Source organism: Grampus griseus, assembly GCF_964374135.1.
Source record: "Grampus griseus genome assembly, chromosome: 21".
Classification (NCBI taxonomy): domain Eukaryota; kingdom Metazoa; phylum Chordata; class Mammalia; order Artiodactyla; family Delphinidae; genus Grampus; species Grampus griseus.
In genome coordinates this window covers 23,317,395-23,339,772 of record NC_139015.1, presented here as the reverse complement: position 1 = coordinate 23,339,772, position 22,378 = coordinate 23,317,395, and the positions used below count along the sequence as shown (strand labels likewise).

The following is a 22,378-nucleotide window of genomic DNA, read 5'->3' as shown; positions in this document are numbered from 1 at the left end:
CTTCGACTGCTTACCAATCCTGCCTTCTCTCTCCTTGGGCCCTATGCCACCACCATCTTTTGCCAACTGGAACTGCCAAAATCTTACTCAGCTTTCCTACAGCATTTGACGCTGCAGACCAGGCAGCTCAACACTGCCCTCCCCGGGCGCCGTGCCGCCCCTGTCCCTGGTCACTCTTCACTCTCAACAAGCGGACCCCTTGCATCCAGGAGAGCCTCCAGGTTCTGTCCCACCGACCTCACCTCCGATTTCATTCATTTCCTCAACTATCAGCTTCTGCAAAAAATGCCAGATCTACATTTCACCCCATGATCTCTCTCATGAGCTTCAGAATTTCTGGTTTTCTTATCCTAGACGCCTCTAGGTGAATACCTACCAGCCTCCGAAAATTAAGAGACAAACACTGTCACAGAGAGGTACCTGGGAACAGTGCCTTCTGGAGCTGTATAACACGACAGCGCTAGACCAGTGTCATCCAGTAACGGAGAAGGTTCCCACACAACAAATGCCTAAGGCTTTTCGGAACAGAGAAACAATGGCCGGGGATATATAAATTAAATTTAAAAATTAATTATGGGCACGTGGATATGAAGCATGGATTCAGGAAATTCTGGACTTAAAGGGACTCCAGAATATACCTCAAAAGCTTAAAATTTATATTTTCAGGGAGAAAAAAGTCGCCCTTAAATAGCAAACTAAGATTTCACACAATAGTAAAACATTGTAAAGAACATTTTAGGTGTCTAGCACGGACGGCTGACTTCACCTTTCTAAGAAAGGACATTGGAAACACACTGTCACTAACATTACCATTTCATTTTAAAAGGGTACTTTAACACACACAGAAGAACAATTTCAGAATAAGGGACAAATACAAGTCGCTTTAAGGAAAGAATCCTGGTGTTCCCCCTATAATCACATATTAGTGACAAGTGTCAAGAGGTGACTCCTGGTCCAAGGGTTATACGTATGGGTGCCCCTGGTGTAGGTTCTGGATAAGAGGTGAGGGCACGGTTTCCCAAGGCGTGTGCTATGTAAAACATTAGTCTCCTAAGATGGTGCGAGAAAAGGGTTTCCTGGTCTCAAATAAGTGTGAGAAACACTGCATCCTAGAGTTTCCTAATCTTCAAGATTCACGATGCTCATATTGTTATAAAGGCTCTGAGAATTGTTTGGTAAAAAATCTTTTTAACTCTGACCTTAGAAGCGTGTAAGTCTCTGTCCACGGTTACACCCGAGGCCAAGTGCTCTTTGACCACACTCAGAAATATGTCAGCTCAGGGGAAGAAAAGGTACAATCCTAACTTATTGAAGTTGATGTCTTAAAGCACAAAAGTGTCATCCTTTGACTTACTTATTGCCAGGGCCAGAGAAAGAATCCTCACTGGTCGGGGTGTGGGTTGACTGGCCCCTCCGACGCTCCTGTGTGGGATTTCTGGTACTCTGACACCCAACACTAATCCTTCTGTTTGGTGAGGCCCTTCCTTCTGACCTAGGACCGGAGCCCCCTGGAAGCGCTGACCTTTTACGGTGCTAAGAACTTCAGTAACTGAAATCTGCACTCAGCGGTTCCCCTGGTAATTGAAATGAAGGTGACATGAGCCACTGAGACTTCAGGTCAACAGGGCAACTTGCCTGTGCAAAGTAAACCCCGGAACTCTCTGGGCCACAAGGAGTTTGCCGGGTGACTGTTAACGAGCACGGACAAGCCCAGGAGTAGGCGCGGAGGCAGGATGACAGCCACCCAGTTATCAAACGTCTGCTCTGGCCTGGGCTCATCCAGGCACTGGACACAGTTCTCATTGAAACCAAGTACTTACATGGGATTCAGCAGAACTGACGGGACTTCCAGCCCTGAGAAGTAGCCTCGGAGGGAGGGAGCCAGCGCATCTGGAAAGACACAAGGGGAGAAGGTGTGAACCAGGGCTCCCCCTGCCCGCCCGTACATCCACACTCCTCACAGGGCGTCCTGCTGGGCTGCTGCCCCCTTTCCTGTCCCCAGGCAGCGCCCACTCATCCTTGCCCCCGGGCAGCTCTCCCCCCAGGGGCTGGAAAGCATTGGAGCCGCATCCTGAGGAATCCTCCACAGGACCAAGCTCTCACGGAGCAGCCGGGGTCCAGCAGCTGCCCCGCTCCCAGCTTCCTTCTCCGCTAACAGCCACTGCTGGGCTGAAATCTGGCCCAGCGAGCCCCCTTTTCCATGCTCACTCAGCAGCACCTGGGCTGGGGGCCAGGCTGCCAAATGGCTTTCTGAGTAGCCTGTGACAACACATATCAGCTTTGATAAGGAAGGGATGCTTCCCGACACCATCCACGCCAGTGGTCTGGCCAGGAAGCCTTTTGAGATTCTGCTCCTATTCTTTTAGAAAGGGTCCTGGCCTCTTGGCCCTGCGGGGTGTCTGTCTGCTCACTCTGCTGAGCCCCACCTCCCCCATTAGGTTTCCAAAATGAAAGGCCAGCCCCAAACACAAATGGATGGCGATGCTCTGTGCACTGGCAGGATGTTCCCATCCTGTAATGAGGAGAATGTGAAAAAATAAACAAAAGGGCGAGTGCACTATGGCTTTGACAGATGTCCATCTATTGGCACCGTCAGTTTTGACCCTAAGCCTTTGGACAGAGGCGAGAGATGCCCGTTTACCGCTGCGTCTGTTTACACCGAAGAGGGACGACCTCCCCACCGGCCTGTGAGCAACACAGGAAGCAGCGCTGGGCGTGGTGGCGGGAGAGCAGATTACAGTGAAGGGGGAGGCTGCCAGCACAGGGAGGTGGCATACTCCCAAGCATGGCAGGAGGAAGACTGCTCTTTACTTGGGTCTGGCCCAAACCGGTTCACGTGAGAACGTTTCTAGAGTGGAATGTGATGCTGGGAGGAATTTTACCCTGGCAAATCAACTTCCGTAGTTTAATGAAATAAAATCTGCAGCAGAACCCCTTTTTCATGTGGCATCTTATTCACATCTCCAAAGCATAAACAGATGAAGCAGCAGTCTGGCTGACACAGAGGTGCAGGGGGCCTAAGGCATTGATGGAGACCTTCCGCCTCATCTTACCTGACTTGTACAGGTGGGGAAATCAGCTGAGGGCTGGGTTTTCTGAATGATGTCCACCATGGTCACAGAGCCCAGTGGGCTCGGGGCTGGGTCAGAATCCAGAGCTCAGGCTCCACCAGCTCTAACTTGATTCCAAAACCTGGGCTGTCTAGGAATGGGCCCGGGAGAGCCCACGTAGCACCCCTGGCCTCTCCCCCTGGTCCACACGCACAAGTGCGCGGAGTTCCCTTTGACCCCACGGGCCTCCTTCACAGAGCGGCTACTTCCCTCTGGCTGTCACTGCAGGGTGAGGGGCCACACTGGGGCACTCTGTCCCAGCTGGGAGGAGAGGTGTCTGGCCTCACTTACTCAGGAGGCTTCATAGGACCAGGGTGCAGCTTCTGCCTACACCAGGACTCCATTTCGGGGAAACCGCTGGGCCGGCTGTGCCTTAGAGACCCGCCGGAGCAGCACGTCAGATATGACTGGAAATCAGTTTACCAGCCAAAGTGGTCCCCCGCGTTGGCAGAGGGCAGAGCTGTATTCCTTTGGAGCCACCAGCTGGTACTGAAGCTCATTTAAGACAGAGCCAGAGTCCTTTCAACACTCATAGCAATTAAGGGGACGGGGACCAAAAACACTGCATGCAGGTAGGCTAAATACATGTCACGGGGGGAACTTAGGGGGGTAGGCAGGGCAAAGGGAGAGAAAGAAAGAGGGGACGTGTGGAGGCAGGAGGCCAGGAAGGGAGAGGGAGGGTAGAGTACAGGGGAGGAGGGGCAGAGGGCAGAAGGGAGGGAGGGGAGGAAGAGACTCAAAGAAAAAACTCATACCTACCCATGGCTTACGGCTTTGGGCATCTGAATCCACTTGCTCACTAAGCAAAGGGCAGAGGTGGAGCTGCCTTCCCGAGACAGGTGGTAAAGGATGGGGTGGGGACGTGGAACCTAAGCGCACACTGGAGGGGGCGGGGCCGTGCGCACCGGGGTCGGGGGAGCGCGGTGGTGACGGCTGGTGCTGCCCGGGTGCTGCCGGGTGCGGGGCGGGAGCGCTGAGCCCAAGGAGGCCAAGACGCGTTGGTGGTCAACGGAGGAGGCACGGGACAGGGGCTGCCCGAGGAGGGGAGAGCCGCAGAGTGGCTGGCAGGAGCCTCGCTTCGATGCAGGTGAAGCCCCTCCCGCCCTGCACGCCCGCTCGAGCCTCTCCACGCACACACGGCCTCGCACTCTCCCCGGCCGGCCGCGGGCGACGCGCGGGCCGGCGGACGCTGAGCCCCGGGCTCCAGGGTAAGATGCGCTCGGCCGAGCAGAGGTGAAGTCGGCCCACTGGCTGATGCTCAGGGAGGGTGTGGCGGCCACGCAGCAGACGGGCCCCGAGATCCATCCCTCTCGTGCCCCACGGCTGGACACCACCACGCCTGCCTGCGTCGGCTCTGTGAGGCCACTTCCTCAGAAGGCAGGTGGCCGAGCCCGCACTTCTCATCAGCACTGTCCCTGGGCCCGCAGAGCACAGAGCAGCAGAGCTCACCGGGCAAAACCCGAGCTCAGGCAGCCAGCCCCGAGGAACAAGCTGCTCTGTGCTAATTACCGCTGTCTGGGAAAACACGGTTCTTCCTTAACACCCACTCAGGCTGCTCTTCTGCTGTGGTTTTTGGCCCCGGGTCACTCGCGGCCACTCCTGCCCAGTGCCTAGGGGCTACTTAGATGCGTCACAAACACCGGGGAGACCCATGATTCCCCGACTCCAGCTCCAGGGACAATCCAGCAGGGATGCAGTCTACGCAGCTGACCACCCTCGTAAGGCAACGGTCCTGTCTGCAGAAAAATGCACGTGTGCTCAATCACACATACACAGCTGCACGCTCACAACCTTGTATGCAATTCCAGGGGCCTCAGAAATCCCTGCAGGAGCCTCTAACATCATTCCTACGATCCAAGCTAACACTGATCTTTACTCTGTGCCAGAGACTGCGAAGCACATCACAGAAACTGTGACATATAAATGAATAAGCAACACAGAAGACGCTGGGACCCTTCCCCCAGAGCTTCATAACGCCGACAGTTATTACTGTCACGATTCACCATCCAGGGCCCACACTGGGATGCCACCATGACACTTCTGCAGGAACGCTGCTCTCAAATGCAGTGGCCCTGCAAGGGTAACACTGAAGTCTCCATCACCTCAGCCTCGTACCAGCTCCTGTGACTGGGGACAGACTGGGGACAGACAGGAGGGCAGCCAGAAAAAGAAATGACTCAGAGCAAAGATAAAGTGGAGCGCTAGAGAGAGGAGAAGGAACCCATAGAGATCATTTCCATCCTCTTCCATTTGTAGATGAGGAAACTAAGGCCCAGAGGATTAAAATACATAAACTTCATGTCCCCAGTAGTGTTGCCAAGGACAGGAAACCCTGACTGGGCTCCAGGGTGGGAGCCCTGCCTGAGGCACTGGCCCCCGTACAGTGGTTTGTGGGGAGCACAGTGTAAAGTACCGAAAGGGTCATCCTCTGCACTGTACTATCCCCGAGTAGTGATGACTCCCATCGTCCCACATGCCTTTGGAAACAGTCATGAGAGGTGCTTACCAGGCAGCTGGCTCAACTCACGGCAACTACCACTAACAGATACCCCTTGGTTTAGCAATGTTCTTCTCTGTGGAATAAAGGGACAAGTCTAGACCAGTGGTTCTCAAGAGTGTGGTGCCTTGACCCCCAGCATCACCTGGCACATATGTCAGAGATGCAGAAATGGCAGGGGTAGGGCCCAAGCACCTGCATTTAACAAGTCCTCCAGAGATGGCGGCGCATATGTATGCTCCAGTTTGAGAGACACTGTGCTTGAACAGGTTTCCAAAAGTGTGTCCAGAAGAAGTGAGATGCTCTGCAGTCAGGTACATTTGAGAGGAAAATGCACAGTCTCAGCAGATTCTAGATACACGTTAGCACATCAAAGGCTCTCAGAAGTTTACACAAACCTGTTTGACCTGATTTCATCCCGGGTTTCTCAAGTTTATCTGATCACGGAATCTTTTGAATTACAGAGAAGCGTTGAGAAACGCTGGTCTGGAAGGCCCCTTCCAGTGGTGACATATGGTGGGTGGATCCAGGAGGCTGAGGCACGCTGACACAGCACCCAAGTTCCCAGCTCTTAACAAAACTAATCAGGGCTGGAAGACGATCACCAGACCAGCTGGTACCCTGGATGTCTAATCTATCGGGAGCAGTGAAGATCTTCTTACCTTTCCTAAGGCAGGTGCTGTACCTGAATGCAGATTTCCCAGCACCACAGTCAGAATGAAGCTTCCTCTCCTTTTTAAGGCATGGATATTCTTAGGCAGGTTTCCACCACTGTCCCCAAGAAGGAGCCCTGAATACCCTGCCAGGGCCTTCCCGGCATTGAGCCATTGGCCGCCAGCCACTCACACAGTTTAATTATAAGCAACTCTGCCCCACTGACTCCCAGCTCTAAGGATCCGCTCTTACGCAGCATCACCAAATAAAGCATGTCAGGGCCCACGGCAAACTTCGTTGCAGGCTGCCAGGCTGAGGAGAGGCTGCCAAGGCAGAAGCACACTCTGGTCCAAGAAACTCCAAACTCGCCACATAGACTGGAGTGGTAATTGCAATACAAAAGAGATGACCCTCTTTATGGGACCAATTATAGGGTTCTTTCAAGGAGCAATCCTCCCCATTTCTAATGAAGCATTCACCCACCCAAGCTGGAAGAACACTTTCCAGGAATTCCTCTGCTTCATGAAATAAGGCCCGTGAAGATCGCCCTCTAAAGGGACATCCGCACCCACCGGTCCCCTCTGCCCCGTCACGCTCTTTCTTAAGACAAGGAGGACACGAAATGCCATCAGCATTCTTTACGCTACTTGTTTAGCACCTAATACTCCTTGCCTAGGGCAATTAAACAAGTCGCCAACACCTAGACAAAATGTCAAGGCTCACAGGAACCGGTTCAAAGGTTTAAGTTTGCCATCTGACCCACCCGGAGAGCCGGGGAGAAGGCCACGCCCCAGCCCAACCCCGTGACCCCGCCTGATCTCCCAGTCTGAATGGTGGGACGGTGCTGAGGTCTGAGCCCAGGCAGCGACAAGGTCTAGACCTCAAAGGCAAGGTCCTAGGCCTGTGAGTACCTCCCGCTAAGAGCAATCAAGGCTGGGCTTAATTAAACATAAGACTTCAGGGTTAATTTTCTCTCTTGGGCTTTCAGACTCTTTCCCCATCTGTCCCAAGCACAAACCAGGCTCTTGCTTCCCAACAGGCAGGTGAAATGTGCTCAGACATCCCAGAAATTCACTCAAGACGCCACTCGGGTCGAGGGCACCCAAGCGTGTAACACCCTGTGTCAGATTAAGTCCACAGTGGTTGCCTGTCATCCATTTTTAATTTTGTCAGACTGTTAATTTTTAACTCTGTTTGCTATCAAGGGCCATTAGAGATCTCCAGGAGCCGAGCTCGGTGAAGCGAGAAGCATTTCGTGGCACAGTGGATGAGTCTTGAGGTTGGGTTGTCCCACTTTGCCATCCAAGTTCTGGCCTTGCCCGCTGGCAGCACAAATCTTGAATAAAACATGATCCCATTTGGAGCTGATTTTCCTTTTTACCCCTGTCACAATAGGTTTTCTTCACGGAGTTCACTTTCTTTTTACGGAGGCTACATTTTACATTTCCAAAGTTTCTCTGTAGCCTGGGTTTTGTTTCCGAAGCAGTTAGAATTCACGTGCTTTCAGATGGTATCTGGGTGACTATTCCCACCAAAGGAGGCCAAACACCCGGGTAGACGGCCAGCTGACCCCACCTGAGCCTCCCCTCCGCTCACACCACAGCGACAGCCTGCCCTCCTGGCCCGGCCCCAGCTGCTTTTCTTCTTTACCGAAGAGTGAAGCCTGGACCCTTAGGTTTCTGCTGGCGGGGTACCAGTCCTGAGTCCCTGCAGCCTACCTGCTTCTTAAGCTACAGAGGTGCTCTGGAGCCTCCGGGTCACGCCTGAAGTTCTGACCCCCCACCCCCCCAGAAAAAGAAAGAAAAAGAAATGAAAGAGCTATTTTAACAGTAATTACTCTATGCCAAGCGCTTTACTCTTTCCCTCAAAATAACTCTAGAGAACAAGTGTTCATTCTTCCTACTTATAGATGAGGAAACTGAGGCTCAGGGAGGTTACAAACAAACAAACAAGCTTGCTTAAAATCCCAAAGTTAGCAGAACGGATGGAAATTGTCATTAAAATTCGACCTGCTGGATTTTAAACACTGAGGCCCCTATTAATTACATGCCAGGCCCTCGGCACATCCCGCTGTCTGGGCGGATGGCTCAGCAGTGAAGAATCCCGAAGGGGAGGCAGGCTCACAGACAGCACTTACAGGGGAGACTCACTGAGACTCGGGGACGGGCTCTCCCTGCTCGTGAGGTCGGGGAGAACACACAGCATCTAGGGAGCGTAGCTTTACAGGAGCAAACGGAACACGCTGAAGAAACCTGGAAAACACAGCGCACCAAACGAAGGCAATCCTGCTGCCGCCCCCCCAGTCAGGAAAGCCGCCTAGTATGGGGAAGGCTGGGCCTCAGCGGCGTAGCAGCAGCTCCGGCCAAAGGAACAACTAGACCCCACAACTCTGGAAGAATGGTTCTGCACTGCTTCTGGGAGGCCAGCGAGGACGGGGTCAAGGTTTGTGTCGCTGCTCTATTGAAAGGATCCTTAGTTCTTCAAATACCAGACAGCAAGAGGAGGGGAGGGGAGGGACGGATGGGACAGAGAGGGTAAAAAGGGACAGAGAATTTGCTTGGCCAGGAGTTGGCCCCCCTGGGGGTTGGTTCAGCCACGGGATTACGACGAGAATAATCTCCCCGAGACACAAAATGGAACCCCATCGCCTGGAAACGAGGCCGGGCAGAACCCCAGCGGAAGGACTGTAGGAAGAATGAGCTAGAAAGCCCAGCGACGAACAGACCGGGTGACCAGCAGCTGGAGAGTTCAGGGACAACAGCTCTGAGTGAAGCAACACACACGAACCACTTGGTCTCTCTGGGAATCCAGCTGTTTCCCACTCTTGATCTATTTCCTGTCAGGGACAGGTTTTCTTCCGACAGGCGTGTCCGGGCCTGGCTGTAGGGACTTCCTCCGGGGACAAGTTCTCCCAGTGCTGACACAAGCTGCAGAGACCACACCGCTGGACGCAGGGCAGGTGCCGTTGCTCGGTGACGTCGGTGGCTGTCGTTCGATGCCTCATCTTGCTCGTCTATTCCTCATTCACCCTTTCCAGCCTCTGGTCTTTCATTTGGCTGCAGCCCTGAGGACCCTGCAGCCCCATGAGTGTCAAGACGTGCTCGATGTCCTTAGTGTTTGAACTAGCACAGCTTCGTGGGTAGCCAGTCCTGGGCTTTCTTCTCCTTGAAGATTCAAATGCTCCTTAAAAGGCTAACGCTTGCTAAGCCCTTACTGTGCGCCAGGCACCCTGTTAAGTGCTTTAACACGAGGGACGATTAGCCCCACTTCAGGTTGAGGAGCTTGTTCAGGGGAGGTCGTGTCAATGGCAGCGCCCGTATCTGACCGGGTAGCCCCAGCAGAGGCCAGGCCTCGAGGGGCAGGCAGAGGAAGAGGCCCCCCCCTGGCAGGGGGGGAGGGGCTGGGAGAAGAAAGGGGGGCCCTGTGCTCCCTGGAGGCTGGCGCTGGGAGCACCGTGCCTGCCCCGCCTGCCTTCAGGCTCTTATGGGAGTTAGGCCAGATGCTCCTAGGTGACCAGAAAGCCAAACAAAACAGGGAACTAGACAAGGCTGGTGCATGCAGGAGACGGAACACCAAGCAGCGGTTTCTCCCCACCCTCTGACCTTCACGGAGCTGCAGGTTTAGAGAGAAAAGTAAATGTCAGAGGATTAACAGTTTCATTTATGGCTGAAAACAGTTCAAAGCCTTGAGCTGAACGGCCTCAAAGTCAGCGCTGCGGTCCTTCGAAGCCGTGGTCTCTGTGCCGGCCGCAAGCCCCGGGCTGCAGGCAAGACAGTACACAATACCCGTTTGGGAAGGCCGGGCCTCCAGAATGAGGACGTCCGGGTTGAGCGTGGACGCCGCGCGGGAGGCGCACAAGCACGGCGCGCAACTCCTGCCCCCGCCCTGCCCTCCGACAGGCTGGCCGTCTGGTGAGGGGCTCAAGCTGCCTCCCGTGGGCTCTGTTCACGGGCCCGCCCCTGCAGCATTGGCTACTGCCTTCTGAACAGGAGGGAGAAGCTGAGAAATCAAAGTCCTTCCCACACGCGCCTGGGTGGGAAGCACGGCCGCCCTGCCGCCGGGGCTGTGCTCCACCGAGTCCGCACTCACGCCCGCCCTGTTCCCTGCACCCTCGACACGCTACCTCTCACTGGCTCCGTACTTAAATCAGACTGACGCCAGCCAGGACCTCCTTCTTCCTCTCAGTATTCGCTATGGGACGCAGGGACAGAGGAGATGCCTGATGAGATGTGCTTTAAAGAGAAGTTCACACACGCAGTTCTTAAACGCTGCACAGTCAACACCTGGCCGGGGGTCCCGCAGTCAGGCCACCCACACACCATCCTAGGCTTCTCTCTCCTCCACAATCTCGCTTCCCTATCTGCCTGTGTCTTCTCCCCCATGGTTCATTCTGGTATTTGTTTTAGGTTTAGCCTTTAAATTTTTTCCAGTGACCTCCAGGGAGGTCACAAGGGACCTCCCTAAGGGCACGTCTTGCCCCGGGAAGTCCGTGGTATGATTTTAAAACCTTTTGTTTATGTGCAGGTGATGCGTTCCAGTTACAAGCTGCACAGCAGCCCTGGGAGAAGGTCTGCTGTTCCTCAGGGCCATTGAGGCCTCTGAGGAAGAGATGGGCAGTCAGGACTTGCTCTCTCAGTCCCACTTACCTGCAAAAGTTTCAGGCCCAACACTATGATGCTGGTCAAGTGAAATAGTATTGTTTCTAGAGTGTCGTGAGGACAGTGCATTTTACTGGCTTTCTCTCAATCCCAGCAGCAACAAGACTAAAAGCAAAAATGAACCCAGACTTAAAAAGCTGAGATTGTGTGACTAGGAGGTGAGAGGAACTGTCTGGACCTTCTCTTCGGAGCATAACTTTCCTAAAAGTCATGAATGAAACCTTCCTCTGCTGTTCACTGTGACTCACATAATATATTTAATAAACTTCAAATACCAGTGACGGTGAAAGCAAGCAGGATGATCATTTCTTACAATGTTAACCATCTTCTTAGAAATCGGATGCTCTTAGAAATAGATGTTCTTTCATCCCTAAAAGTAAAAAGGCAGTACTGAAGCTTACAGTCCGATTACGTTATCCAATAATTCTTTAAAAAATGGGATTTGATGTCACATAAGCATCTTCAATTTAGAGATGGAGGTACACGACCACAGATGGAAGCTGGGCAGAAGTAGAAATATGACGCAACTCCTTTTCGATGACAATTTCTGTCTCTCCTGGGTCCTCCTTCTGGATCACACAGACTGAAAACACTTCTACCCTCGTTGAAGCAAGATCTCCTGGCAGATGTGACACATGGATGCTAGAATGAGAATCTTCCAATATGCAGCTCTTGAGGGTTCAGGAGCCCAAGAAGATACGAGCAGCAGTGAGGCCTCGGCTCTGGACCAAGTCTCCCTGGGATGCTGAGTCCTTCTCACATATAAGGTATACTGAGGGTCACGGGCCCAGCTCTCCCAAAATCTGAGATAACATCTTAGCTCCAAAATCGCATCAGCATGAAAACAAAACGCTGCAGTCTACTTGAGATCGTTTTTTCTCTAATTAAAATTTTTATTGAAATCTCAAATGTTACCAAGAAATAGTTTTTGCAAAAGGGGGAAGAAAGAGCTAACAAGCAAATTCAACATGGGAGCTCCCTCTGCTGGTCTGCAGGAGGTTGATATGTTACAAACACATTCCCAGAGACAAATCTAATTTGCTGGAGAAGTGGACAAAAGACAGGTGTGTTGGGCTTTGCCTCAGGAGAGAAACACTAGAAGAAAAAAAAAATCCACGTCTCAAAACAGAGCACAACATCACTAAGAAAAGCAAAATTATTTAAAAGCTGATCTCCAAAGACATAATACGATTTCCGAAACAAAAATGGAATTAGCCACTAAGAGGACGCTCCATTTTGGTCTCCCCTCTGCTCTACCTCCAGTTAATAAAAATTCTCTCAGGCCCTCTGGGTGAAGGTTAAGTTCTGATTCCCTCGTCTCTGTCTCCAAGTCTCTTCTTACAGGCTTCCCATCTAGTTACAGGAGAAAGATCCAAGGAGTCACTGGAGCAAGGCCTTTCCAAAATTCCATCAAAGAATTAGTCTTTGGTGAGCCAGCACTGAGGTGTGGAAAGAGCTGGGAGTCAGGCGAGCTGGCTCTGGTCATGGCAGAGCACTTGCGACTCTGGACAGCTCTCTCCTCTTCTCCAGTCTGTTTCCTCATCTGTAAAATGGGTCAGACCAGCTGATCTGTCAAGCCTCTCCCAGTTCATTCTACGATTCTCACACCGGACAAAGACATTTAAATGACCGTATTTGTTCATCAGTCTTTAGGATACAGAACCCAAGCTTGCACTGGGAATGACCCCAAACAAGAAGTGGGGTTGAGCACAAGGACCTCACTGGTATCAGAAGAAAGTCCCACCAACCGTAGGACTGATGTGGCAGCACCAGGTGGATTCCTGGCTGGGAGAGCCTCAAGGTCAGGGAAGAGCTCACAGGGAAGGTGCCACCCTGGGCGATACATCCCAGTAAAGCATAACGGTTGAGTCCATGTAATCTTGGCACTGTCTCTCCTCATCCTTTCTCACAATGGCCTGGGCTTTCTGATCTCTTAAGACTTTTTACCCTCCTTCTCCCACCGTATTCCCCAGAATGACTTCTGATTTCATCCATTCTATGAATGAAGCAAGGGCAAATTACCCAGACATCATGGCCCAAAGCCGCCATTCGCAGTCCTTTCTGGCCACTGTCAACTCCTGCTTTTCCAGGACAGTGGTGAAAGGCTTTGGTGCCGATTAACCAAAGCCATGGGTATTTAGAAGACTAGGCAAACTTGGCACCATTTCATGGTATTATTAACATTTGCCTCAGTCGTCAATTGACCTGTATCTAGGCAGCACAGGAAGAGGTGGGTCACATGTCCCCAGATGGCAGGGGTGGGCCACAAACACAGGGGACTTTCTGAGTTGCTCCACGGCATCTACAAAATAATCTAAGGTCACTACGAGCATTCTGATAACTCAGCAGAAGGCATCAGCCCGTTTCCTTTCCCTCTGCCCTCCCCCGCTACCTGCCGCTGCAAGGGTGACCAAGCACTGACACGGACAAGGGTGGAAAACGCAACAGGGAAGGGAAAGCAGAAAGCACAGTGAATCCGGAAACTGGGTCATCAGTCTCGGAAGAACCCCCGTTACTGTGTTTTCGGTGCCAAACACTCTCCCCACCACCACCTTTCTCCTCACTACCTGTACTCCTTTCTACCCCCTTCTTCCAACACAAAGGGTGATCACTTCCGAGGCCCAGGTACCGAGGCCTTCTCTTTATAGTCTGCCTGCACGGTCCCTGGGAGGCTGGGCTGTCCGTGCACATACGGAGCATCAACAACTCAGCTGAGAGAGGATGGAAGGAGGTCCAGCTGAGAACACTCCCGACCCCATGGCCTGCCTGGGAGACCCTCGCTGGGGCCGCGTATAGGTGTCTTGCACAACACAGTAAGTTGTGTACAACATAAGACTTTTAATTATTTCATCCAGCCTGGTACACAAACACTAAGCAAAACAAACAAAAACCCCACCTGTTCAGGCTGGTAACTTTTTAAAAACAGGCTTTCCTGCTTTTAGAGGAGTTACACATGCAGTAAGACAAATGAGAGTTATATTCTTTCTATCTTATTTGTTATTATTGATCATCACGCTGAATCCTAACCTTGATTACTACCACTGGCACTAAAAGCAAAGCTAAGAGAAACATCGTTTCCAAGGGAAGAGAAAGGGTTGGTAGGTAGACTAATCTTTGTGAAGAAACAGCGGAGTTTGTTCATAAAGCCCAGGCTATTTTAACTAAGAAAGAAAGCTGGTCAGAAGAGATACCTCTACCTTGACCTATAATTACATTTAAGACACTATACTGTACCTCCTTTTCTACAGGGTCTCTTAAAAATGGAAAAAAGGAACCCTTAATCTCTTCTTTAACATATGTATCACAGCACATAACCTTCCTCCTGGAAGCTCCCAGCTTGCTCCTTCGTCCCTAGAGCTCCCAGAACACAAGAGAAGAGACCTCAGCACACAGCAGCACACGCAGACAGGTAGCTCTTATAACAAGCGCACACCTTCCTCTGCAGCCCTTCCCCACGGCAAGGCACACACATCTCTGCTCCCGTGACACCCTCTAGCTGGCTGGGGAGGTGACCTGGGCCCAGTCTCTCGTGTGTGATATGAGGGTGAGATCATTAAGGAAGAGAGAGGTGTTTTTGGGGCAAACATCAGGCAGTGGGTGATATCATTGCCGTCAGACGGTCCTCGGAAGTCCTGGAGGAGTGTCAGCTTGATTCAGAGGGGATCAGTAATCTCTTGAAGGCGGATCTGTTAGCTGGATAGGGGTTAGTTGTATGGTGTGCCCTGGGGAACCAGGTTTGAAAGGGCTGCTGGTGGAGTGAAGTCGTGGCCGATGGGTATGAATTACCTGGGCATGCAGTGAGGCGGGGTAGGTGAAAGCAGGAGGTAGAGCAGGCGCTAGCTCCGCTGGGTACAGAGGGTACGGGGCCCACACTTCAGGGCTACTGGGGTAAAGTGCAGGCACTGTGAGCTCATCTGCAAGAAAAGAATAAGGGAAGAGTTAGTGGTTACCAAACAGCTGGCTTCAAATCAGAAACAAAACACCCAGTGTAGCCCCGAGCCCCAATCAATGTCAGAAGTCAAGTCGCTCTCATTCTTTCAATAACCTGTTGGCTCCGGTCCCCCCAAACACTAAGCAAGAGAATGGTAAATACAAAATGGACAAAAAAAAGCAAGAAATCTGCTTCCTGTCTGGCCTGCTGAGATCTCAGGCCCGGGCTCCACCCTGGACACTCTGATGTCTTTCCAACTGTAGCTCGGGGGAACCCACGAACAGTGGGGACTTCCTGCACCAAACAGCAAACGGGGTCCTCCGAGGAAAAGAGGAAGAAAGAACTAGGAGGCGATCTCCCATGAAGACTCACTGCAGAGCCTTTGGGAGAACGGCGACAGACCAGAAGCACGGGAGGACTTTCCTGTGAATCAGCATAATTACTACTGACAAGTATCGGGATCACCAAACGGTTTCTGTTTAGAAGCACAAGGCCAGACACTGTGCCTATAGGGCACGTAAGGTGTTAAAAGTTCAGAGAATGGAAGTGCAAAGCCTGGGGTATGCCGATTAAAGTTAAGCCCCACAAAAATCCAAATAAGGACGTTCACAATTGCTGTTTACACAGATTTTATTTTCTAGGGGAAAAACGATGAGTCATGTTGCCAACTGACTGGTCTAAAGGGACCTCGTGGACCTCCGATTCCACTCAGGTCAAGCTGCAGTTTGCCGGGTTGAAGGGCAAGTACCGGGCCTCAGCATGGATCAGGAAGCAACCCATTAAAGTAACAGCAAACACACAGGGGAGCGTCTCAGCAAAGGCAAAAATAACCTCAGTCAATAGTTCTGGATCTGGAACCTGTGAAGCGGCCATCTCAATACGTGCTTTTATCACCTGTCAAAGTCTGACATCAAGTAGGCCCGGATGCCCCCCCAGGGCCACCGAGGAAGTCAGGAAAAGGTGACCCGGCGAAGCCATCAGTGCCCGTGCCATTCAGGACGTCCCACAAGGGTACAGTGCACGCGACCCAAGGTCAAGAGGGTCCCTTCACTCCCTCCCACCATCTAAAGCCAGCGCAGGCCTGCATTGTAGGTCTCCCCCATCTCCCCCAATTCTGACCCCGGGCAGGGTTTTCAGCGTGGGAAGGGGGTTAGACACAGAAAACCGCTTTGCTGAGTGTGACGTGGGGACTGCTCTACAGAACCAGCGGAAGGCAGCTGAGGCCGTGTGCGCGTCTGCGCCAGCGGACAGGGTGTGCGCACGGCTCCTGCATTCAAGAGCTTCCAACAGGCTGAGAGACGGTCCAGAGCTGACCAATCAGGACGCGTCAGGGGGCAGCCGGGGATGCCCGCAAGGTGGGGTTATATATGTGGCCGCCCCGACTCCCTCTCTCAACAAGGCAGTTGACACGACCTCAAGACTTGGTGATGGGAACACAGATGGCCTGTCTATCTAGGCTGGGAAGCCTAGGCCAAAAGAGCAGACTAATAGTAATTATCTGAAGAGGAGAATACTAGCACCATAGCCCTCTTTAAAGTGATCAGGTCTATACCACCTACTTCCAGTTCTAGGGTGTGTAGGTGTCTGCAGTTTCTGTAAGGAAATTCCTTACAGAGGGGTTAAGACAACGCTTCACAGACCCCCATGTTTCCTGTCGTGATGAGACCACATGATGTCCATTAGAGCAACAACTCTTGTGAGAGCCCAGCTCGTGGAAACCAAATAGCCCCAGAACCAATGCCTCAGATTTTATTTTAAACAAACAACCATTCTCAGGAATGGCAAGCTATTACTGTTGCTGTTATTGTTATTTCAGCTACCATGCTATTTTAAGACACTGAGTCTTTTTTTTTTAAAGGCAAGAGTCTCAAGACCCAGGACACACTAATTTCTCAGCCCACGCTTGTCCAGCCCCACTGTGACGGCAGAAGTCTCTCAACCAGCATCAGAGGGGCTGTGCCTGGCCTGCAGCCTGACGGGCTAAAGGTGAGGCTGGCTGCAGGGCACCCTGGGGCTTCCTTTAGAAAGGTTTTCAAATGTGTGTCTTTTAAGATATCTGATCCTAAAGAGACAGTCTGGGTTTCAATCTCAGCCAGATGGAATTTACGATTTCCATACATTTCCACATTTTACCCTAAAGCATGACTTCACGCTGGGCCTATACAGATGCTTGGAGACAACTCACTGATTGATATTTGCATAAAACCTAGCCCAGCTGAACGGGGTGGGGGTGGGGGCTGCTTCCAAACCCTCTAAACCCAAAGTTGCAGAGTCATAAATAGTATATAGTCAGGTAGCGAAGCAGAGGCCTAAAAGAGACTAGGGCAAATGCACACGGGATAAATCCCTTCTTCCATCTCCTCTCGGGATGGATCTGGAGTTACGGTCCGGAGGAGGATGCACTCAAAATATGTCAGCGGTGATGCTCTGTGTCGCTGAGAACGGGGAGAGGACGGCAGGGAGGGGGTTACCGACGACACCTTCTGCGGGCAGGAGCCAGGTCTCACTCAAGTCTGCACCCCTGGGCCAGCTCTGACCCCGGCATTTAGCCTGCAGTGCTGCTTGTTGTCCTGAATAGTCCCTGACAGAAAATTCTACAAGTTGTTTAAAGATACACCACTGTTTTCTTTGTTAAAGGAACTGAGGGAACATCCATAGGAACTAGATCTAAAATTTCTCAGTCCTTGCAGTATTTGTCATATCCACCAGAAAAAAAAAAAAAAATGGAGCAAAGGCAGAGGCTCAAACAAGAGCAAGTGCTTTGGAGCAAGAATCTTCAAAGTGAAAAATAAAAGCGATGGAACCTTTCTTCAAACGTGTTTCCCAGAAACTCTTGTTTACTAAGAGTGCAGCAGTTTGGGTTGACTTGCTGGTGGTCGTGGGGACGGCTGGAGGACCTCCACCCCTGTTGAGTCCCCAGAAAGTACACCAGGGTTCCGGAGAAAACAGCTTGAAAACCGCTCCTGCAGCTGCTGTCACCCAGGGACCGGTTTTTAAAGTAAGCGCCTCTTCAAAATCTCGGAAGTCTGAATTCATTCCTGTAGCTCCTGGAAGCCCAGCTGAGAGAGGACGGGCAGGTGGGCAATGAGTAGCCAGAGAGGGGTGGGGAAGAAAGAAGGAACAAGGAAACACCTGGGAGGGAACGAAATAGGCTCTCTTGACGAACTTCAGTGGCCAAGGTACCCTGAGCCCCTGGAGGGCCCGGGGGGGGGGGAGCTTGAGAGAGCTTTAATGGCCCCGCAAACTGAGGTGTTGATAAATCTGACCCAAGCCGTACAGCGGGTAAGATAACAGGAAGAAAGGTAAACAACCCAGGTGGAGCTGTTCACTCCCTCCCCCATGTCCCCAAGCCACAGCTTCCCATCAGCACTGCAGCTCCCGCAGGTGGCTCCCTGGACCAGCAGAAACAGCAGCAGGGGGCACGGGGGGAATGCAAATTCTCGGCTCACCCCAGACCTACTAAACCAGAAATTCTGCCCTCCAGGTGATTCCGATGCACGCCTAAGTATGAGAACCACTGCTATCTTCCTACTTGTCTTTCTTATTCTATTATTAGCTGCTTGAGTAAAGTGTTAGGCATTTTGCTTTCAAAGTGCCCGGGATAGTACCTGTTACACAGTATCTGTTGAATACATGAATGAAACACTCCAGGAGAGAAAATGCAAATGACAGCGATAATCCTGGACTTGTTTTGGGAGTGAAACTGGAGGGTCAAAGCTGACCCAGCCCGACATCCCTCGCTTGGCTCAGGGCCACCCACGAGTGACAGAACCGCACAGGCACAGCAGAGGCAGCCGGCCCCGGTCAGGATCACACCGGTGGGAGAGCAGCCCTCATGGACGCCTGCATTTCACCATGCGGCTGCAGACTCCCCGAAACGGCACACGCTCTCCTTTGATGGAAGAGGGCAGTGAGCTGCACAAGCTTTTAGCATCTGTACGCTCTTTTTTGTTGCTAATGTGGGCTTGAGAAAATTACAGCAGCTAGAGACAGGTTTTCCACAGCCCAAGCCCTTTGTACGACTCCCGGGTGGAAGGAGAGACGCCAGCACCGCTCAGGTGGGCTTCACCTTCCGGAGCCGCCACGCAGCCTGCTCTGACTTAACAGGACGGGAAGGCTGAAAAAAGAAGATAAGTTTGCCGCCCTAGGCCCATTGGGATGAACTGGAGTCGGGGAGGGGGTTAAGGTCCCCTAACAAAAGAGGCTCTTGACCACCCAGAGTGAGCCAGGCCCCAGGGAGCAGAAAGAGATCAGAAGCCCAGGGCTTTTGTCTGGGCCTAATCTGACCCTCCTGAGAGGCTGGGTCAATCCTTTCCCTAGGCGCCAGATCTGGCTACATCCTTTTCTCCTTTGGCACCTCTGAGGATAACGTTGTTGAGGGCTCACAATATACATCTGAATAGGCCTTTTTCTTAGCATAAGAGTATGCAACCGGGAGAGTTCAAACTGAATTCTAACCAACGAAGACTAGAAACGTCCCCAATTCCAACCTCCAATCCCTTTGAAAAGAAAGAACTGCAAAGTCTGATGAATGTTTAAACCGAAAGAGCTCATGAAGATCACCTAGCCTGCCTTTTCATCTGGGTGAGGAAACAAGGATGCAGACAGGCGAGGCTTCCAGTCTAAGGTCACATTGAAACGGATAAAGATGAATGACTCTTAGAGACAACTGAGATAAAGAGGAACAAGGAGACTCTTTAATGGAGCGACCTTAGGATAGCTGCGAACACACGGCCCAAGAACTTTTAAGTCAGTATTTACTTTGTCTCTTGGATATTTCTATTTGGAAATATTCCACGGCAATCTCGTGCTCAACATGTCCCAAACGAAACACACTCCCTCCAGTGGCCTGTCTTCCTTGGTTCCAGATTTCAGTAAAAGATGCTGCTTAGCCACGGTGACCTGGAAGTCACCCCACCTTCCCTCACATTCGATCTTTCACCAAGGTCCTATTGAATCTATCCTATCATCACTGTGATCCTAACTCCCATCACTGGATTACCGAAAAGGGCCTCCTGGGCCGCTACACTGCACCTGGGTCAACTTTAAAAATACACAATTTAGTAATGTCACTCTCCTGCTTAAATAACCTATGATTTCTCTTTGCTCTCTGGACAGGATGTGACCATAGCCTAGAAGACCCCGCATGATCTTGCCATCACCACCCACCTCTCCAGCCCGGCTCTCACCTGGTCTTCCCTCCCGGTCTAGGATCCATCAGCCATTGTCCTGGCTTGACCATACATGGTTCCCTTCCCACTTCTAGGTCTAGTACACTCTTTTTCCCTCTGCTGGGAGTGTTCTTTCCTTTCACCTGGCTTAACTCTTATGCATTCTTCAAAGGATTCCACTTAGATGTCACTTCCCCGGGGGTGGAGGTGAGGTGAGGTGAGGCTGGCCTTCTTGGGAGCAATCGGTACCCTCTGCTCTGCTGCATTCTGCATCTTCCAGGGCTCTAAGTGCTCACTCTTTGCTTACCCTGGTGCCTACCACCAGAAAGTATCAAGAAGTCAACCATTTGCTCATACTTGATAAAACGAATGGAGAAAAAAAAATACCTTGCCCTTCAGGAGGAAATGAACAAATTCTAGGTTCATTCAATCCCATGTGGGAGAGAAATAGGTACTGAAAGAGGATGAATGTGAGAGCATGCCAATGCTACATTTTAAATAAGATTACATTTCAATCCTGTTTTTTTTTTTTTTTTTTGTGGTACGCGGGCCTCTCACTGCTGTGGCCTCTCCCGTTGCGGAGCACAGGCTCTGGACGCGCAGGCCCAGCGGCCATGGCTCACGGGCCCAGCCGCCCCGCGTCATGTGGGATCTACCCGGACCGGGGCACGAACCCGCGTCCCCTGCATCGGCAGACGGACTCTCAACCACTGCGCCACCAGGGAAGCCCCTCAATCCTGTTTTAATAACGCCTATTTTCATACTTTTTATACACAGCTGCTGAGTGCTTGTACGTCATTATTCCGGATCCTCATTAAAAGCTCTGGAAAAAGGGGCAGGAATGGCTGTCTCATTTTAATGATGAGAAAAGATCTATCCAAGGTCTCATAGTGTCTGAACTGGGATTAGAATCCAGGTCTCATGTCTCATGGTTCAGGCTCCCCGTCACATACCATCCTGTCCTCCCTGACATGGGGATGTCCCCACTACTGGTGGTGGTGACAGGCCCCTGGAGAGCAGGTGGTCTTCACCTCTAGCTTTTAGCATACTCGGTTTACTAGAACAAACTCAGGGACAGAGTCCTCCAGGAGAGCTTGCCTGAGAGATGAAGAATTTGGCCAGAAAAAACAGCAGTCATGACACAGAAGACCCAAGATTGATGAAAAATTCCAAAGAAAAATAAATCAAGGCTTCTGTGAAGCAATCAACTCCTACTCACATACCTCTGCAAGTAGTTGATCCAAGTTTGTTAAGTAAACCCTTGAAACACCAGCCTTAAGAGGCCCACTCTTTTGAGGACTACCCCATTAGGACGTGCTCTTCTGGTGTGAGGGCTAAAAATATAGCACATTCCCCGTTTCTGTGGCAGAGCAAAGTGCACACAGCTCCTGCAGAGGTTTGAACGGTGTCCCCCCCAAAATTCACATCTGCCCAGAACCTCAGAATGTAACTTTTTGAAAAGAGAAATTTTGGAAATGTAATTATTTAAGGATCTCAAGATGAAATCATCCTAGATTGGGGGGTCGGGTAAATCCAATGACTGATGTCCCTATAAGAAGAGGAGAGGGGAATTCTCTGGTGGTCCAGTGGTTAGGACTCTGCACTGTTACTGCCAAGGGCCCCGGTTCGATCCATGGTCGGGGAACTAAGATCCCACAAGCCACGCAACGGGGGAAGAAGAGGAGAGGACATAGAGAAGAAGGTGAGGTGAAGATGGAGACAGAGGTTGGAATGATATATCTACAAGCCAAGGAACGCCAAGGACTGCCGGCACCACCAGAGGTTAGGAGAGAGGCATGGGGCGGTTTCTCTCTCAGAGCCTCTATAAGGAACCAACGCTGAGGATGCCTTGATTTCAGACTCCTGTCCTCCTAAACTGAGAGAATATATTTCTGTTGTTTTCAGCCACCCAATTGCTGGGAATTTGTTGTCACAGCCCTTTCGGTTCCCACAAAAGGTCACATACTTCATTAGCTCTCCAAGAAGGTAAGTGTAGGGGAAGAATCTAAAGATTTGGTGAACGTAGAGAATGGACTTGAGGACACGGGGAGGGGGAAAGGTAAGCTGGGACGAAGTGAGAGAGTGGCACTGACATATATACACTACCAAACGTAAAACAGCTAGCTAGTGGGAAGCAGCCACATAGCACAGGGAGATGAGCTCGGTGCTTTGTGACCACCTAGAGGGATGGGATAGGGAGGGTGGGAGGGAGATGCAAGAGGGAGGGGATATGGGGATATATGTATACATATAGCTGATTCATTTTGTCATAAAGCAGAAACTAACACACCATTGTAAAGCAATTATACTCCAGTAAAGATGTTTTAAAAAAAAAAGATTCGGCGGAAATCTCAAAG

The 22,378-nt window shown here is 51.4% G+C and overlaps 1 protein-coding gene across 3 annotated transcripts in view; it reads right to left on the bottom strand.

Moving 5' to 3' along the window:
* RBPMS (RNA binding protein, mRNA processing factor) overlaps positions 1-22,378 on the bottom strand; it is a 185,798-nt gene that overhangs the window by 10,634 nt on the left and 152,786 nt on the right. The window contains exons 6-8 of one of the 3 annotated variants that reach the window (XM_082680178.1): positions 14,706-14,833; positions 3,870-3,940; positions 1,821-1,890 (exon numbers count right to left, since the gene is read on the bottom strand). In XM_082680178.1, coding sequence (XP_082536304.1) covers positions 1,821-1,890; positions 3,870-3,940; positions 14,706-14,833 — 269 coding nt within the window. Of the gene's footprint in view, positions 1-1,820; positions 1,891-3,869; positions 3,941-11,757; positions 12,015-14,705; positions 14,834-22,378 lie in introns of those variants that run through there. The other 2 variants (XM_082680177.1, XM_082680176.1) reach the window with 2 other exon arrangements.